Source organism: Zonotrichia leucophrys, chromosome 15 (assembly GCF_028769735.1).
Source record: "Zonotrichia leucophrys gambelii isolate GWCS_2022_RI chromosome 15, RI_Zleu_2.0, whole genome shotgun sequence".
NCBI classification, from domain to species: domain Eukaryota; kingdom Metazoa; phylum Chordata; class Aves; order Passeriformes; family Passerellidae; genus Zonotrichia; species Zonotrichia leucophrys.
The window spans coordinates 312,738-330,766 of record NC_088185.1 but is presented as its reverse complement, the minus strand read 5'-3'; the positions used below and the strand labels follow the sequence as shown (position 1 = coordinate 330,766).

Genomic DNA, 18,029 nt, shown 5'->3' with positions numbered 1-18,029 from the left:
GTTCAAAAATCCTTTTAAAGAGCAATCATTTTCTCCCACAGAAAAATAGAGTTTGAACCTTGGGTCCCCCTCCCCCAGAACAGCAGTGCACGACACAGCTGAAATATTTATGTCTCCTAAACCATTCTCTAAATTGCTCTTTTTTCCTGCTTTTCCTCTTGCTCTCTTTTCCAACTGTGAGAATATAAAAATGGCTCCTATAAAGTTCACATGTGGATGGACATTTTCAGCTAAGCAGGAGTGTTATACAATCTGTGGTAGAAATTGTTTGGGGTTTTGAACACGTTTTCTGCATTTCTAAAGCTAGAAATGACTTTGTTTTTATGCCATTTGTAGCCTGTTCACAATTCAGAAGAGACCATGAATCAATACAGTTCAAGCAGCTCACCAATAGGCTTGTAAGCAGACAAGTGTTTATACAGGGAAAATACTTAAAACTGTCTGATCTTGATGGTGGAGCTGTAGAAACAACCCTTAGCATTTTTAGGGAGCCCAGGATTGTGAAAAGGTTTGGGTATTCATCTGTGAGCTTCTATTTACAAAAAGAAAATCATCCCAAATTTCTTTTCTTGTGGCAATATATGTGTTTTTATTTTAGCTTTCACTGTTATAGCTGAGTTTTGATAATGCATGGCTGACTGAGAAAAAGGTGCATCAATTCTGTTCATAAAGGCTGTCTTGAGAAAGTCCTGGTATTGCAAAATGCTTTGAAAATATGGGGGATAGATGGGTAATTTATCAGTTTGGAGCATTGTTTCCTAAATCTAATATTGCAGTTATTAATCAAACTGCACTCTGTGTGCAATAAAATAGCAGTCTGAAACCATAAGCTTTCTTCTTAAAGTTTTCAGCCAGCTCCACACTCAAATAGGACAATGAAATGGAAATAATGTGGCACTCTCCGATTTCTGCTGTTTTGTAATTTTTGTATAATTACTTTTCTCAGCATGCTTTTCATTGCTGGGAACATGAAAAGAATAACGCCTAAGTCCAGTAATTTTTCTTTGTGTTGCATATTTAAAAATTGGATAGGCACTGTGATTTTTTTGGTCCTTGTTCATTACCACTGACATTTTGTGTAACTGAAAAGATCTCCACAGACAGTTCAGACAGCCTCAGCCATCAGATGAACAAAGATAAATCAGCCTGCCTGTTTATTCCAGTGCTGCTTTGTAAACTTTCTTTGCTCTCTCTCACTCTCTCCCCTTGTCCCTCCGTTTCATGGCAGGGATTGTTATCCCTGTGCAGGAGCACATCTGAGCATTGTCCCTGGGTTTGGGGATCAGATCTCTTTTGTGCTTAGGGCACCCGTGCTATCTTCCCTGAAAATTGAGCCCTGTTCTTGATTTTGAACCCTTGATTTTAACTTGGTTTTCTTGATTTTGAATTTGTTCCTTCCTTTGCTGTTCCACCCCTCTGCCAGCACAGCTCTGTGATTTCCATGTGAGGAAATTGGAGAATTTCTGGTTGTCCCCAATCCCACAGAATTACACGGGAAAACTTGGTGCTGCAGGATACTAAACCCTCAAATTCCGTAGAGAATTGTTTGGCAGTTACTGAATTTCACTCAGCAGGGGAGAGCAAAAATGACTTTTTATTTTGGAAAAGCACAAATCTTTAAGAGTGCTATAACTGTCGAAATAAGTGCTTTGTTTGAGAAGCATGATAGAGTATCTATTTTAATCAGAAAACTCACCAAAAGAACACAGATTTCCTTTCTGTAGTGGAAATGAAAGCACTGAACCAGAAAAGGCAGAAAAAACCCACCCTGCTCTGCGCTAACAGATTTTAGAAGAACTTGGAAATGTCAGCTTTTCTGATCCCCAAACTTCATTATAATCTGGTACCACCTCACAACTTGAGTCCTTCCTCCCTGCCATGCTTCCTTCAAGCTTCATTTGAACTAAGAACTTTGAGATTTGTAATGAGCAGAACCCCTACTGTTTGATGACACAGTGCCCAGAGCTACTTTGAAAGATGATGCGGGCATTTAGAAATACTAATTAATATCTTGGCAGAGATATTTGGAAAATCCTGTATTTTTCGTGTCACAGTGAAAAGTTTTAAATAAGCAACGCCAGGCTGGGCTGGCTGGAGGGAAATGTGCCTTTAATCCTGAAAAGCCCCCTCTGCAGCACTTTGTTGGAAATTGCTGGGAACTGTGGAGTTAATAGAGAAAGGGAATTCAGAAACAATTCTGCTGGAAATGGCAGATAAAGATGATTGCATTGTGAAGCGTGACTCTCAGAGGCCTTTTTTTCTTTAAATTCGCAGTATCTGATGCATTGTGGCTTGAGAAAAGAAGTTTGTGCACCAAATTGGGCTTTTCTGTGGGTGGTGATTGTACAGTGCCACTCGGCATGGCCCCACCAAAACCCACCCTGCGCTCTCAGGGAGCAGAATGAGCCTCCTGAGCTCACCACAGATGTTCATTTCAAAAATGGAATGTTATGTACCTAACAAAGTGCTTGGCAAGCTGAAGGAAAACAGAGATTTGTATTGTTGTTATTATTATTTAACATATAAATAAAGGCCTCTCTGGACTGAGATTGAATTTCAGCAGCCTTTCTGGAGGCAATTAAAACCATTAGCTTCATCAGCCAAGGCCAGCGTTGTAATGTCTCTGAGACACTCAGGCTGCCAAAGTTAATTATTCATCCTTTTCTTAATTGGATTCAGATTACATTTTAAAGGTACAACTCCAGTGGATTTGGCTGTAACTGCTCCCCAGGAGATGCTCAGGGAGGATGTTCAGGTTTGCAGAGGGTTTGGGGGGATTTCAGTGCTGGGCAGCCCCTGCAGATCTGTCAGATAATAACCAGGAAAATCCATCTGCACTGCAGGGAGCTTCCTGGTGGGGAATTTCCTGTGGGATGCAAAGCTGACCAAAAGGGAGATGAAAATCCAACTCATTTTTCTGTTTGGACTTGGGGCAGAATGCAGTTGTCATGGCATTTCCAGCAGTGAACAAATACCTGGTTTAGTGAAATTTATCCACTCATGGGCACATGCAGACATATCCTGGGCTGTGCCAGGGAGTGAGGCTGAAATACCAACCAGGGCAGTGATATCCTCCTCAGCTTGCAGGACTCATCTTTGGGGCTATGAAACCTTTTTTGGTTCAAGAACTTGCCTTTTTCTGGAGGATGAATTGTTTTTCAGAAAGGAGATTTCTAAAGCAGTTTGGACAGCGAAATTACTGCTTTTGGTGTCTAAATAGTGAAGCTGTAACTTGGTACAGCTGTCAGGATCGGCTATGACAAGCCCTGGTTGAAGTATTTGAGCTCAGCCTTGGTCTGATGCGTGACCTCTGAAGGCAGAAATAGAGAGATGATTTGCAGGATGTGAAGGGAAAATTTTAGGTTAGAAGTGCCTTCCTTTGGAGAAAGCCAGAAGTTCACTCTCTGCCAAGCAGAAGAGTGCAGCCAGTGGCCTGAGAGGTGAATAATTTGGAAAGGGACAGGAGGGCAATGTGCCCTGGAAAAAGGGAGCCCTGAGCAGGGAGCCCAGGCAGGTGCTCTGGGGCTGCTGCGCTCCTCTGTGTGGTCACTCAGTAACTACATATAAATAAGGAGCTTTTCTCCTCTGGACACACACCATTTTTCCTGTGGAGCCTACTGAATAAGGCTTTCAGCCTGCATGACCTTTCCCAGCTCCTCCAGATACAAAAGTACCATCTCATTATTGTAATATATTTTCATCTCCCTTGCAGTTATTTATAAACAGAGGGGTTAGATATCACTTTTTTTTTTTTCCTGTGAACAGCATTATAAATGAAGGATTTGTACTTGCAGTCTGAGCTGGAGTGTTTCCAGGAGCATTTCTCAGCTTGCTTGTGAGGCAGTTTTTGCTTGCCTGTGAGTGTCCAGCAGCAGTGACTGCTGTTAGGAGGGAGAGCAGGGCTAGGGCAGTGCCCCAGGAGGGAGGAACTGCTCCATCCCTGCTTTGGCCAGGCTCCCAGCAGCACCCAGGGGTGGTACAGCCTAGGCTGAGAGGGTGGAGGAATTTTTGATTTTACCTTGTCAAAGCCGAAGCTCAGAAACATCTGTGTCTTAGTGCTGGTGATTGCTGACACTCCTGACTGCATGAGCTCGTTTCCTGGCTTTTCAGGGTAAAAGAACGACCATATCAATGCAAGGCAGCTAAACATTTTAGAAGAAAGGAATAATTTAATGTAGATTGGGACAAGTGTGAGAATCAGGCTCATGGGATGACTTCACAGCTTGCTCAATGTTTTATTTTGTACTTTTAAATGCTATTTTCCTTAATAATAGCATTACAGCTTGATTAGAGTTTTTGTGCTGACTACAAAAACATCCCAAATCACTGTTTTACATTTCACATCATGCAGGAAGTCTGTAAACTTTCAAAAAGACAAGCTGAGGTAAGGTAAAATCAGCCCTTATCAGAGCATTGGAATTAATTGAAAGAGTTTCTTAATTAATGAGGCCCAAGGCTTTGACAACCCAGGTACTTCCAACAAATTGCTCCTTGTTATGCCCTCAGATGGGAACACACCACATCCAGATGTTCAGGGACAGCTGGGTTGGGAGGTTTGTGGGGCTCTGATGTCTTTAAATACAAATTATTTTTCCTCCTTCACCACAGCCCTGTGGTGAGGCTGGAGATCATCCCAAGCCTGGTTTTGTGCTCTTTCGTGTGCTTTTTCCTGTTCTTTCCCTGCAGTTCACACCTGCAGGGGCAGGAGCTGCTCTCAGCCCATGTGCAGCCATCCCTCCATCTGAGAGCAGCTCCTCTGGGCCTTTCCTTGTGGTTAAACCTTGCTCAAAGCTGAGAGCAGCTCCTGTAGGATCCTCTGGGCCTTTCCTTGTAGTTAGACCTGGGCTCAAAGCTGAGCCCAGCCCCTGTAGGATCCTCTGGGCCCTTCCTTGCAGTGAGAACTGGCTCAAAGCTGAACCCAGCCCCTGCAGATCCTCTGGGCCTTTCCTTGCGGTTAAACCTGACTCAAAGCTGAACCCAGCCCCTGCAGATCCTCTGGGCCCTTCCTTGCAGTTACACCTGGCTCCAAGCTGAGAGCAGCTCCTGCAGCTCCTCTGGCCTTTCCTTGCAGTGAGAACTGGCTCAAAGCTGAGCCCAGCCCCTGCAGCTCCTCTGGGCCTTTCCTTGTAGTTAGACCTGGGCTCAAAGCTGAGCCCAGCCCCTGTAGGATCCTCTGGGCCTTTCCTTGCGGTTAAACCTGGCTCAAAGCTGAACCCAGCCCCTGCAGATCCTCTGGGCCCTTCCTTGCAGTTACACCTGGCTCCAAGCTGAGCCCAGCCCTGCCCACACCCAGGACAAGGGGGAAGCTGGACTGCAATGCTGCTGCTTTCACAAAGCTCCCACCTGGCTGATGTGAGTGTTGGTTCAGGAGCAGCACTCTCAGAGCCTCATCAGATTCTGGCTGTGCTCACCAGAGCAAGAGCAATTTCCAGCCCACAGATGCAGGGACCTATGCAGGTTATTTCAGGTTTCAGTGAATCTTGTGCATTTTTGTTGTAGAAGAGATTACTTTTTTTTTTTCCCTTTTTCATTTCTAAGTCATAGAGGATTCACATTTTGTCTTGCCCTGCAGGGGTTTCTGGAGAAAGACTGAACTAAAACCCAGAGACAGAGTTTCTTAGAAACACGACATCAAAGAAATTGGAGAGAAAAAAACATATTTGTGTGATCATTATGTTCTTTTGGATTACTGTGGGAAAAACCAAACAGTTTGTTTTTTGGGGGGATGGAACACCTTTCCCACATGGAAAGAACTGGGTTTGTTCAGCCTGGAGAGGAGAAGGCTCCAGGCTGACCTAACTGTGCCCTTCCAGCGCCTGGAGGTCCTGCAAGGTGGAGAGGAACTGTTCACAGGAGCAGGCAGTGGCAGGAAAGGGGGAATGGCTTCAAAGGGAAGGTTTAGAGCAGACATTGGGCAGGAATTGTTCCCTGGGAGGGTGGGCAGCCCTGGCACAGGTGCCCAGAGCAGCTGGGGCTGCCCCTGGATCCCTGGCAGTGCCCAAGGCCAGGCTGGACAGGGCTGGGAGCACCTGGGACAGTGGGAGGTGTCCCTGCCATGGCAGGGGTGGCCCTGGATGGGCTCTGAGGTCCCTTCCAACCCAGCCTCTCTGTGATTTTTTGCCCATTTCCCCTGGTTTGCTCCTTGGACCCTCTGCATTTGTCAGTGACAGTAAGGGCACAGCGCTGCTCTGGATCTCTGCCAGGGCAAACACCAAGACAGAGCACTGCAAATCTGAATTCTCCCTGAGCAGGGAAACTCTGCAGGCTTAAGGACTGCTGAGAAACACTGATTTCAGAGTGACTTTACATCTGAAAAGCCTCAGCTCCCCTCCTCCTTCTGCAGAATTGTGAGCCACCTGCAGCCAGGGAAAAGGGTGGAGGCACCAGGAAATAAGGTCCTTGCATTTTGGACATGAATGTACCTGATGAGGAAATCACTTCTAAACTGCTCCATTTACCACACAGATTATTCCTATTTCAGGAATATTCTGTGCAGAATGCCTGTGCATGCCTGCTTTGGGGGATGAGGGATGACAGCATCTCTTTTGTAGGAATTATCTGGAGCTTTAAAGCTGTTCCAGTACACAGAACTCTTTTGTTTCTGTAATTGATGCTGTCCAGTCAGGGAAAAGAAATGTGTCTTTGGCTGGAAAAGAAAAAATACTCAAGAGCTGCATCATATTTCCTAGGAACAGGAACACCATAGCAACAGTTGTCTTTCAGTGCATCCCTTAAAGGCTCTCCGATTGCTGAGCTCTTCTGCTGGAAACCCAGCACACATGAGCTTGGCAGATAATTACACTAAAAACACACACACACAACACAACTTTTGTCTCTATTTATGTTTTCCCATGACCACATGGCACATTATTTCTCTCCTGTAAAAGGAATTTTAATGGGGAGTTTATTGGTTGAGCTGCTTCAGTTTGATAATCTCTGATGGAATACTTCATTTGGGTGGGAAGTTTTATTGTGTGTGTGTAAAATAGAAAATCCCAAACATATGTGAAAGGACTAGTTTTTATTAGATAAATGTGCTGTAGACAAGTTTTGGAAAGATATCATTCCTTTTAGTATTTTTTTATAATCAATGAATTTTTTTTAGCTTGGAATTTAATTAATAGTAAATTGAGATTGAAACAATAATACAGTGTCTCAAGCATCATAATTAAAACTTTTTGATTAATTTTTTTCCTTCAGTTTATGAAAATGTCAAGTCTATCCAAAATCGAGTCAGGAAAAATGTTTGAAAATTCTTCTAGGATGAGAAATCTTTTTCCTGCCTAGCTCTGTTCTACTTATTACATATTAATACTGCCTGGCTCCCTTTGCTGGGTGGGGCTCTTTTGTCATTCTTTTATGAGAACTTGCATGGAAAGTTAAAACACATGCTGATTAATTTGAGTGGCCAAACCACCCTGTCCTGCTTGCATTGACTCGGTCCAGGTCTAACACAGATCCCGGTGGAGTTACAGTTCAAATGTTCCTAAGAATTGCATTGCCTCCACAAGAGATGCCAGCAGGCAGAGGCTGAGAGCAGAGCTTTGCCCTCCTGCTGCTCACACTGGGTCTGTGCTGGGGTTTCCATGCTGGAGTGCCAGCCCAGCTCCATCCATTGCACAGAGCCCGTGATGGATCTGTCATTTCAATGGCTGTAAACTGCTGTGATGGATGACTTCTCTGGTTTGGGTTCTCTGGTTTGCTGGGTCTCCCTGCACGGTGGTGCTTGCACAGGGATGGGAATGACTGAGAGCATCACTGGGAGAGAGCATCACTGCAGTATCACTGCCAGTATCCCTGGGAGCATCACTGCAGTATCGCTGCCAGCATCCCTGTGAGCATCTCAGGGCCCTGTGAGTTGCTGGGCTGAGCTGCCAAGGCTGCCCAAGCCCTGCAGCCACAGCAGGAGCTGCTGCTGCTGCTGAGGACCCGGGCTGTGACACAGGACAGGGACACTGTGGGCAGGGCAGAGCTGGTTGTGCTGAGTGTGACATCAACTCACAGCTCTGTTCTGGTCTCTCTGTGTGTGACACCAGCTCACAGCTCTGTTCTGCCCTCTCTGTATGCTCAGTGTGGCACCATCTCCCAGCTCTGTCCTGGCCTCCTCAGTGAGTGAGTGTGGCACCACTCACACTTACTGCTTGCTCTCTCCTCCTTGCCTGACGATCACCAGGTCCTCCCTCTGTCAGTAATTTCAACTTCCATCCCTGCTGAGATCACCTGGTCACTTCGCACGGCAGCAGACCACTTCATCCTCTGGATAGCATCAAAGGGCTAAATTCTACCCTTCAGACTGCACAGGATAAACAATGGTTGAATTATTTCTAAACTTACTTATTAATTCCCGCACATGGATTGTCCTTTTATATTGCCTAACTTACTTTCATCTCTGAAATGGATTTTTATTAGCCAGCTTTCTCTGTTTAGAGATTGAACCTTGCAGAGGACCTGCACTTGTGGGAGGCCTTGGTCTGGAATGCAGTGCAAGGTGAGCAGGGATTGCAGGACCACCCCCTCTGTCCCCCACATCTCTGGGTTGCTCAGGGTACACAGACAGCACCTTCTGCTGTTCCACTGCCCTGTCTGTGAGGCAGGGTGTGCAGAAAGGAATGCCCAGTAAGGAAGTCTCAGTCAGCACTGGCTGCCTGACTTTATTTTCACACAGCTTGTACACAATTACCTCATGCAGCCCACGTTTATGTTCAAGTGTCTCGCTGTTCTCCATCACGCTGCTTTTCTGTGGTGCTTTACTGGGGTGAAGGACACTGTAAGCAGTGTGAAATTCGCTCCATGGCTCGTGGTTAGGAACCTCTGCCCCTCCTGCCCAAAGCAGGGCAGCCCTGTGAGGGCTCTCTGTGCTGGGAGGGTTTCTGCCCCAGGGCACCCAGGACCTTTATTCCTATTTATGTTCCCCTGGTGACAAATGAGTTTGAGGCCCAGCTGGGCTTCATACAAACATTTCTGGAAAAAAGCTTTCATGAAGGTTTGTGTCTAAATAAGAAACAGAAAACCTGACTAAGGGTGAAGTAACTTGTCCAAGGCTGTGCAGCACTTGGGGAGTACAGCAAGGAGTGGGATTCTTGTCTCCTTTCACACACTAAACCATATTGTTCTCACTTAAGGGTTTGATTCTTGTTTTCTTGTATTTTGGACATCCTGTTAAGAGGCCAGTTTCTAGGGAAAAGGACTAGCTGAATCTCAGTAAACTGATTGCAATGCTTGTTTTTTTTTCCAGACCCCGTATTATTTCCAAATTTCGAGATCTGTGTTGGTCATACTTGGATTAAGAGCATAATGTGTGGCAAAATCCACTCTAAATAAGTCCAGCATCTGCCTATCTGACATTGTGCTGTTGGCATGTTTGGGCTAAGGGGAATGATCTGCTCCACTTTAGTCTGAGGGCAAAATTGGATGTTGGAGTGTTTAGAAAGGAAAAGGGAGCAAAAGGAGGAGGTGTTGCTGCAGCAGGGCTGAAAACTCCTCAAGCAGCTGGAGGCAAACAGAATACTTGGAAGAGAGCTTGGAGCCAGCTGACTGTCACAGGGTTAAGCACCCCACCTACATACAGCATCCTTCAAACTGCCAATTGAAAATAATTTGATTATCTTTTCACTGGAGAGCAGGGTCTCGTTAAGCAGCTGAAGTGGAATTTTGCAATGTGGTGTTGGATGACTGTGACATAAGTGCAGAAGAATCTGGCGAGTTCTTTGCTTCTCCATGTCCTGGCAAGGGCAGCCCCTTCCCAGGGGCAGTGAGCCGGGTGACACTGCCCAGCCTGTGGCACATGGAGCCACTCAGAACAGAGCCACCGGCACCACACAGAGCATCCCTGAGTTACTTTCGGGATCTCAGTACTTCTTGTGCTCTCCCTCTTCATTCCCATTCCATGGAGCAGGGCAGCAGGAGGGTGCATTGGAATAGGAACCTGTTATCACCAGCGCTGTTTGTTTTTCAAAGGGAACAGAATTTAAGGCAAGCCTGAGATGTTCAGATCAATGTTTTTGTTTTCTGTTTCTTATTTTGGGATGAGAACAGAAACACGAGGTCAGCAGACTTCCAGGAAAGCCTGTTCTTGTCAGATTTCCAGCTGGTTTCTGAAAAGCCAAGGGAGATATGTTCAAATGATGTTGAAACCGCAGTCAGGTTCCTGTCAAGGCAGGCACTGCCCATCTGTGTATGGAGCTATTGTTCTCAGAGGTTATATTTGTATAAATCAGAATTGGAACCAATGTCATTTCCCAGAAGGGCGAATACCAACAAAATAAACCCAGGAGCTCAGGCACAGAGCGGGCACAGGTGCCACGTGCTTTCTGCGAGGTGTGAGCTCCTTGTCAGCCCAGCACCCTCCAGGACCAAGCCCTTGCTGATATTCTGTCGCTGGCCATTGCTTTGCCACGTGCAGGTGGATGTTCTGTGCCTGCAGGGGCCAGAGGGATGCCCTGCCCAGGTGCTGCCCACGGAGGGATGCCCTGCCCAGGTGCTGCCCACGGAGGGATGCCCTGCCCAGGTGCTGCCCACGGAGGGATGCCCTGCCCAGGTGCTGCCCACGGAGGGAGGCCCTGCCAGGTGCTGCCCACGGAGGGATGCCCTGCCCAGGTGCTGCCCATGGGGGAGGCCCTGCCAGGTGCTGCCCACGGAGGGAGGCCCTGCCCACGGAGGGATGCCCTGCCCAGGTGCTGCCCACGGAGGGATGGCCCTGCCCAGGTGCTGCCCACGGAGGGATGGCCCTGCCCAGGTGCTGCCCACGGAGGGATGGCCCTGCCCAGGTGCTGCCCACGGAGGGATGCCCTGCCCAGGTGCTGCCCACGGGGGATGCCCTGCCCAGGTGCTGCCCACGGAGGGATGCCCTGCCCAGGTGCTGCCCACGGAGGGATGCCCTGCCCAGGTGCTGCCCACGCTGCTGGCAGGAGGGCTGCAGAGGCCCCGGGGTCACCCCAGGCAGACCGAGAGCCCGTCCAGTGCCCCGGGGCCGTGCTGAGTGTTTCTGTGCCCGCAGGTCTGTCAGCACCATCCGCAACCAGCGCTACCACATCCACGCCAACCTGTCGAGCGCCGTGCTGCTGGCCCAGGCCCTGCTGCTGGCCAGCTTCCAGTTCAGCCCCGCAACCGTGAGTCTCGGGGGTCCTGGGGCAGCCCCAGGCGGGGTGGGACACGGGCACGGCCAGGGGAGATCTGGCTTTAACACACCCTAGCCAGAAACGCCATCCTGCTGCAGGGGAGCTCCTCGGGCAGGGCACCAGCTCCATTAAACTGGCACCCAAAACAGCCCAGTTAGAGCAAGGCAAATAGGCCAAGTTAACTGCATCACATACCACTACACCCAATTTCTTTCCCCTGTTAATTTTAAAAACGCAATTTAAAGTAACACGAGGTCTTTGATGGAAAGTTCTACCTGAAAAGCAGAAGCAAAACCTGATTTTACAATAAACTTCCACTGTGTTTTTGCTGGTAAAAACTCGGCTAGCCTTGTGACCAGCTGCTGCTCCACATTGCTTTTCAGAAGCAGCCAGTGGTTTCTATTATTGGGGGGGGTGGTGGTGGTATTTTTTCTCAGTAGAAGTAAATATGAGGTTTGAACATTGTTCATTTTGCCAATACAACAGCTACCTAAATTTATATTCAGCTCAAATGGGATCCCTTGAATTTCTGCTACGTTTATAAATAACTGTAATGCCTGGTTTGCACAGGCAGTCATTACCTGAGGACCTAAAAGCACTTTGGAAAACTAAGTTCATATTCTTTTGCTGTTTAACATTCGGGTGGGTCCTGAATGAGTCATGCAATGTGCAAGGGAGAAAATGAGAGGGGATGGTTCAGAAGGAAAATGAAATTGAGACATTGGAGAGCAGCAAAAGATGAAACTGAAGACAGTAGAAACCAGGCATGAAAATAATCCTCTTTAAGTAGAGAGCTAAAACCCCCTTGAAAGGACATGGGCTCGAGGGCAATGGAAGGTTCACCCACCATGACAGTGTGAGGTATTCTCACAGGGCTTTCTTTTTCACCCATCCCAAATTGTCAGACAATTCGGCTGAGTCACTTCAGATGGTGTGTGAAAGCCTCTTTACAGCTCAGCAGGGCCTCAGTCTGTTCCTGGTGTGGAGCTCCTGCTGTGGGATGGAGCTCCAGCTGTGTCCTGCTGTGGGGTGATGTGGGGATCCAGCTGTGTGTCCTGCTGTGGGATGGAGCTCCAGCTGTGTGCCCTGCTGTGGGATGGAGCTCCAGCTGTGTGCCCTGCTATTGTGTGGAGCTCCAGCTGTGTGTCCTGCTGTGGGATGGAGCTCCAGCTGTGTGCCCTGCTGTGGGATGGAGCTCCAGCTGTGTGTCCTGCTATTGTGTGGAGCTCCAGCTGTGTGCCCTGCTGTGGGACGGAGCTCCAGCTGTGTGTCCTGCTGTGGGGTTTAGCTCCAGCTGTGTGTCCTGCTGTGGGCTGGAGGAGCCACGTTCTCCAGGGACCAGCCCCAGAGCACCCACATTCAGGACCTGCCTTGGTCACACTCAGGCCCTGCTTATTCCAGCTTGTGAAGCTCTCACACAGGCTCAGGCTGCAGTTTGGTGGGTGCAGATTTCCCCTTAAACCTGTCCCAAACCTGCTTTGGTGAAACTGGGACGGCAGCACAAGGAAGTGACAGCTGTTTTACACCCCAGGCTTTGGGAAATGAAATACCTCACAGAATCCAGGGATTTTTTAGCCCTGCCTCCTCTATAAGAGCTGTAATTGTTTGGGATAACTCTATGAAGATCTGAAAGTTGACAGACCTGATGTAAATACTGTCTGCTGGGCTTTTATTTTTATGCTTTGTCCTCTTGGCGTCCGGGGGGTTGTGATTCATCCTTTATTGGTCTCCTGTCGTTACCCACTCCTGACTAGCTCTGACAGCAGCCTAAATACCTTTAATTGCAGCTGTAATTGGACTGCTGAGCGGGTTTGCAGAGAGAGGGAGGCAGTGTTTGCACTGGCAGGTGTCAGTGTGTGCTCTGTGCCTGTGCCAGGGCTGCAGTGAGGGGCTGGGCTGCTCTGTGTCCCCTGCAGGACCCTCTGTGTCCCCCTGCCCCAGCTGGCATCCCCTCCTTGCCCTGGGCCTGCCCATCCTTTCCCCTCTCTGCCTTGGGGATATTGCAGCTTTGATTGCAGATATGGCACACAGCATCCCCTGCTATTCTCAGCTGCGTTATTTAATGATTTACAATTCATTCTGCAGCAATTTTTCTTTTGTAGAATAACAGTGGATTTTTTTTTTCTTTTGTAGGATAATAATGATTTTTAACCATAAAGCTCTATCTTCACAAACAGGACTTTAAACTTTCAAGTACACCTAATTTATTCATTTATTTATAAAAAGCTGGTCATTGACACCTATCTTCAATAGTTAACTGATCAGGACATATTCCAGGAAGGCAATTTGTCCCAAAATCAGGATGTCTTTTTGTGTCTTTACATTATTGAGACACAGGAAAATGAAAATTGAAGTATAAGGTGTCAGCCAGCCCTGGGTTTTTTCCAGCACAACCAGGAAAATCTAATGTCTCTACTATCTGCAGTTCTGGATTGGGGTATTTATCTCTTTCTCACTCAATACTCCTGCCTGGAATTGCTGGAAACATCCAAAAGGAGAGGTGAAACAAGCTGCTTTTGTTTGTGATATAGCTGTAAAATTACCTATCTGTTTTAAGACTGTCCTCAGGAAAGAAATGACAAATCTTGTCTGGCCTTTCTGAAAGCCTGCTTCACCTTCTCACCAGCAATAGCAGGACAGACCCTGCTGCTGGCTGGGCTGCTGTTTCTATTTGCACAGACCCTCCAGCTGTCACCTCTAGGAGTAGCAGGAGCAAGATCTGCCTTTTTACGGGTGTTCTGCTAAAAGTGGGTGTTTTATGGGGTGCAGCAAGAGAGACATGCTTGGGTTCAGTGTGTGAAGGCTCAGCTCATCAGTGCTTTTACAGAAGGCAATTTTGCCAAATAACAGTAACTGCTAAGCAATAATTAGGGCAGAAAACCTCACCAGAATGAGCAGCAACTTTGCTATGGGTTTTATGTAAAATCTGTAAGCAGGTACTACACAAAATTCTATACAGACCAACCTCCTGCTAATTCACTGTGTGCCATTTTTCTGCTGCTTTGTGATTCATATTGTTTGGCTACTCTAAAGTTGGAAAATATCCATTTGACAGAACTAGCCTGGACGTCAGCTTTATGTTGCATTTAGATTTTTGTGGACTAATCTTCTGGTAGAAATCAAAAGGCATTAAAGTGGATTTTATAGCCTTATGATAAAATTAACTGGAAAGGCTCTTACAGCTTTTGTCAATAAGCTAATCTGGTTTAATAATATGTCACTGAACTTTGTGAAATACTAGACCACATACAGACCTCACTTACACAAATTAACCCCAAATTTATTGCTTTTGAACACAGGTAGGCCCATTGGATTTGCATTAGAATGTCCTTGCACCTGTCTGGGCAGGAAAACCTCCATTTTCATTGCACTACCAAGTCCCAACATTTCAAATGCAATACAAAAATGAAATTGTCTATTGCTTTCTAAGACAGTTTTACTCCAGTGATTTAGCATTTAGCCTGTAAATGTCTATAGAAGTTTAAAAAAAAGAAAACTGATGTGGCTGTATCACAAAGAAGTAATGTATTCATTTTTACTCCTAATTTAGCTGCCTTGCAAGATATTGGCCATTCTCCTTCATTTTTTCTTCCTGAGTGCGTTTGCCTGGATGCTGGTGGAAGGATTTCATCTTTACAGCATGGTGATCAAAGTATTTGGGTCAGAAGAAAGCAAGCACTTATATTATTATGGAATTGGATGGGGTAAGCATTTAGTAGCTGCTTACTTTAAGTCTCCTCACTATAGGACGAGATTATATTCAGAAGCACATTTGAAATTGTCATCTTATGATCACAGTTTGCCTTACTGAGAGCAGGTCTGTTGGATGAGAAAGTGCAGCATTGTTCTGACTGCAATCAGAACTCAGAAGGTGCAGCCCTTGAGCCGGCCCAGTGCAGGGAAAGCCACAACCTCTGCATTATCGATTAACTCGATTGTCACAGCAGTGCAGCTCCGAGGGAGGGAACTCTCCCCTCCCTGCTGTGCTCCTTCTTTGGTTCTCACTCACACCAGTGGCTCGTTCCGTCTGCATCCCGCACAGTCATGCATGAAAAGCAGGCACGGGAGTGTCAGGAGAGTTCATGGGCTGGTGCTTTGCTGTAGCAAAGCTTTCTTGTCCCTCCGTTTGCAGGTGACAGAGTTTGTGGTGCTGGATGCTTTCCCACTTCAGCCACTTTCCTTTCCTGCAGAAACTGCCACAGAGGGAAGACTTGGTTCTGAGCTGTCAAATGACAGAAATTCCATAATTTCCTGTTATTTGTTGCCCAGATCTGATGTAACACAGCAGAAGAAAATCATAGAAAATAAGCTTCCCAGTATAAATTGGGAGAATATACTCATCCCCACCAAGCAAAGTAGATATTTTCATCATTGGAGGGAAATACACTTTCTGTTGTGTCTAGTGCTTTATCTTTCTCAATAAATTATCATCTTTCTCAATAAATGACATACTTAGCCTTTTAGAATTGATGTCCTAAAATTGTTTTGAATTATATGCCACAGAGTTTCTACAGCCTGTTTTTTTGTATTCTTTGGGGTTTTTCCTTGTAAAGAAGTCACAGAAGCTTTCAAAATACAATGCTTCTTAATTACTAAGAATACCCCATATTTATAAATATATATTTTCATATAAATATTTAAATATCTATAAATGTGCTTCTAGCTGCAGTTATTAAAGAATGAAAATACTTTTTCCAAAAATGATACTTCTGACAGTACTGGAAAACTTTACATGATTTGTGAGGATGATAGTGGTAAAATTAAGCAGAAATTGCCTGTCAGAGAATTTTGCAAAACCCTCATGCAGAAAACTTAAAGAATTAAAAAGAAAATTGATACTTTAAGCTATCATGTCTAATACTCTGTCTGGGACCTGTTTATTAAATTCTGTAAGATGATCAAAGCTCAAACCTTCACATTTTATTAAATCATACAGGAATTAGCAGGCAATCATTTAATATTTGAAGGGATGGCTTTCACTGCATTCAGAACTGCTGGCAATAAATCTCTGGCCTCCTCTCCAGCTCCTGGCCTGGAATGAAGTGGCCCAGCAGGACCTGGCAGTGGTTAAAGGAGGTTAAAATAAGGCTGAAACTGCTTCACATGTAGCACTGCTTGGAGAGCAGGAGGCAGAACGTCCATAAACCAAACCCAGGCTTGAACAGGACTGTGGTTCCCAGGGAAATTAGCACTGATCCCGTTTAACAGTTAAACTAGTTCTGTATTAAAAAGTCATTTTGTCTGACATCAGTTAATTAATGTTGGATTAAACAGCTGCAGGAGGATGTCAAGTTAGACTAAATTTGAAAATGGCTCTGAGCTGTTCATACAAAATTTAGCAGACCCTGCAGGGCTCACTGGAAGATGTACTTTTATTCCTAATAATGCCTCTGGATCTGCCTTTCCCTGCCCTGCTGCAGGCTGCCCACTGGTGATCTGTGTCATTTCTGCCTCCTCGTCCCTGGACAGCTATGGAGAAAGTGGCAAGTGAGTATGGAAACCCCTCCTGCAGGTGCCATGGGGCTGGAAACCTGTGAATGTGTTAACTGGGCTGTGGTGCTGCACATCCCCCTGAGGAGCAGCAGAGAGAGGCTGCGAGAGGACGACTTGTGTAGAGATGTTGTTAAACACAGGAGCCTCATGTCTGCTTCTCGCAGAGATGATGCACAGAAAGCTCCTGAGGTCTTTTCCTGCTTTTCACTCCTCAGTGAGCTCCCTGCTCAGGGGGAAAGCTTGCACCAAAATGAGAGAAATCATTGACTAAAGATATCCAATCTTCCAAAGAAAACTGCAGTTACACACCTGAAATCTGGAATGGATAATGTCCAGAACGTTGAAAATTAATTTCCTTTCTAATTTAGAAAAAGAAGAGCAAATTTATCTGAAAGAACACTATAGGATTTAATCCTAAAATAATTTCGCAGGTGGTAAAGTGGTCCATCTCTTCAGGGCTGTAAGAAGAGCCTGGTTGTGTTTGCCAGCCCCTTCCCCACCACCATTCAGGGGAGGCAGGGGGACTGCAATGAGATAAATTCACTGCAATGAGACATTTCAGAGTGCTGCAGCCCTGAAACAGCCTGTAGCTGAGGACACCAGAGCAGCAAATTGCAAATAAAACATTTCCCATCTTTGCACTGCTGTGAGGGTGGGCTGGGGCAGGGAGGGGTCACCGACTGTGTGACAAACCCAGGTGAGACCCACCTTGGGTCCCAGTGTCAGGGGAGAAGGAGCCCTGTCCTGGCGTGCTAGCATTCTCTTCCTTCCAAAATTCATCACCTTCTTGCACTCTCTTTTGGTTGTTTTATAAGTTGGGGTTTTTTTTAAATTAATGACATTACTGATTAAATGCTGTGTCTTTCCTCTGGAACAACTCTGCTCTCCCTGCAGCTGCTGGCTCTCCCTGGAGGACGGAGCAATCTGGGCTTTTGTGGCACCAGCCATGTTTGTCATTCTGGTAGGTACAGGCACCGCTGGCAGGGCTGGGCAGGGCTGGCAGGTGGGTTTGTTTGGCTCAGGCAGGGCAGGTTGGCTGAGCAGGGCTGCCCAGGTGAGTTTGGGCTCAGGTAAGGCTGTCAGGTGTGTTTGCAGGGCTGCCCAGGTGAGTTTGATGGGCTCAGGTAAGGCTGTCAGGTGAGTTTGCTGGGGTCAGGTAGGGCAGGGCTGCCCAGGTAAGTTTGGGCTCAGGTAAGGCTGTCAGGTGAGTTTGCTGGGCTCAGGCAGGGCAGGTTGGCTGAGCAGGGCTGTCCAGGTGTGTTTGCAGGGCTGCCCAGGCGAGTTGTCTGGGTCCAGCTCTGATGAGCTGCCCCTTCCCAGGGGTGCAGGGTCACAGCTGCAGTGTTTTGGCACACAGACACTGCACAACAGGTGGTGAATGATGCTCCCGTGTGAAATTGCAGGGAGTTGCAGCTGTGC

At 46.7% G+C, this 18,029-nt stretch overlaps 1 protein-coding gene across 1 annotated transcript in view; it reads left to right on the top strand.

Moving 5' to 3' along the window:
• Nucleotides 1-18,029, top strand: part of ADGRD1 (adhesion G protein-coupled receptor D1) — a 109,984-nt gene that overhangs the window by 64,520 nt on the left and 27,435 nt on the right. The window contains exons 17-20 of the mRNA XM_064727219.1: nucleotides 10,908-11,108; nucleotides 14,668-14,821; nucleotides 16,538-16,604; nucleotides 17,505-17,571. Coding sequence (XP_064583289.1) covers nucleotides 10,908-11,108; nucleotides 14,668-14,821; nucleotides 16,538-16,604; nucleotides 17,505-17,571 — 489 coding nt within the window. The remainder of the gene's footprint in view (nucleotides 1-10,907; nucleotides 11,109-14,667; nucleotides 14,822-16,537; nucleotides 16,605-17,504; nucleotides 17,572-18,029) is intronic.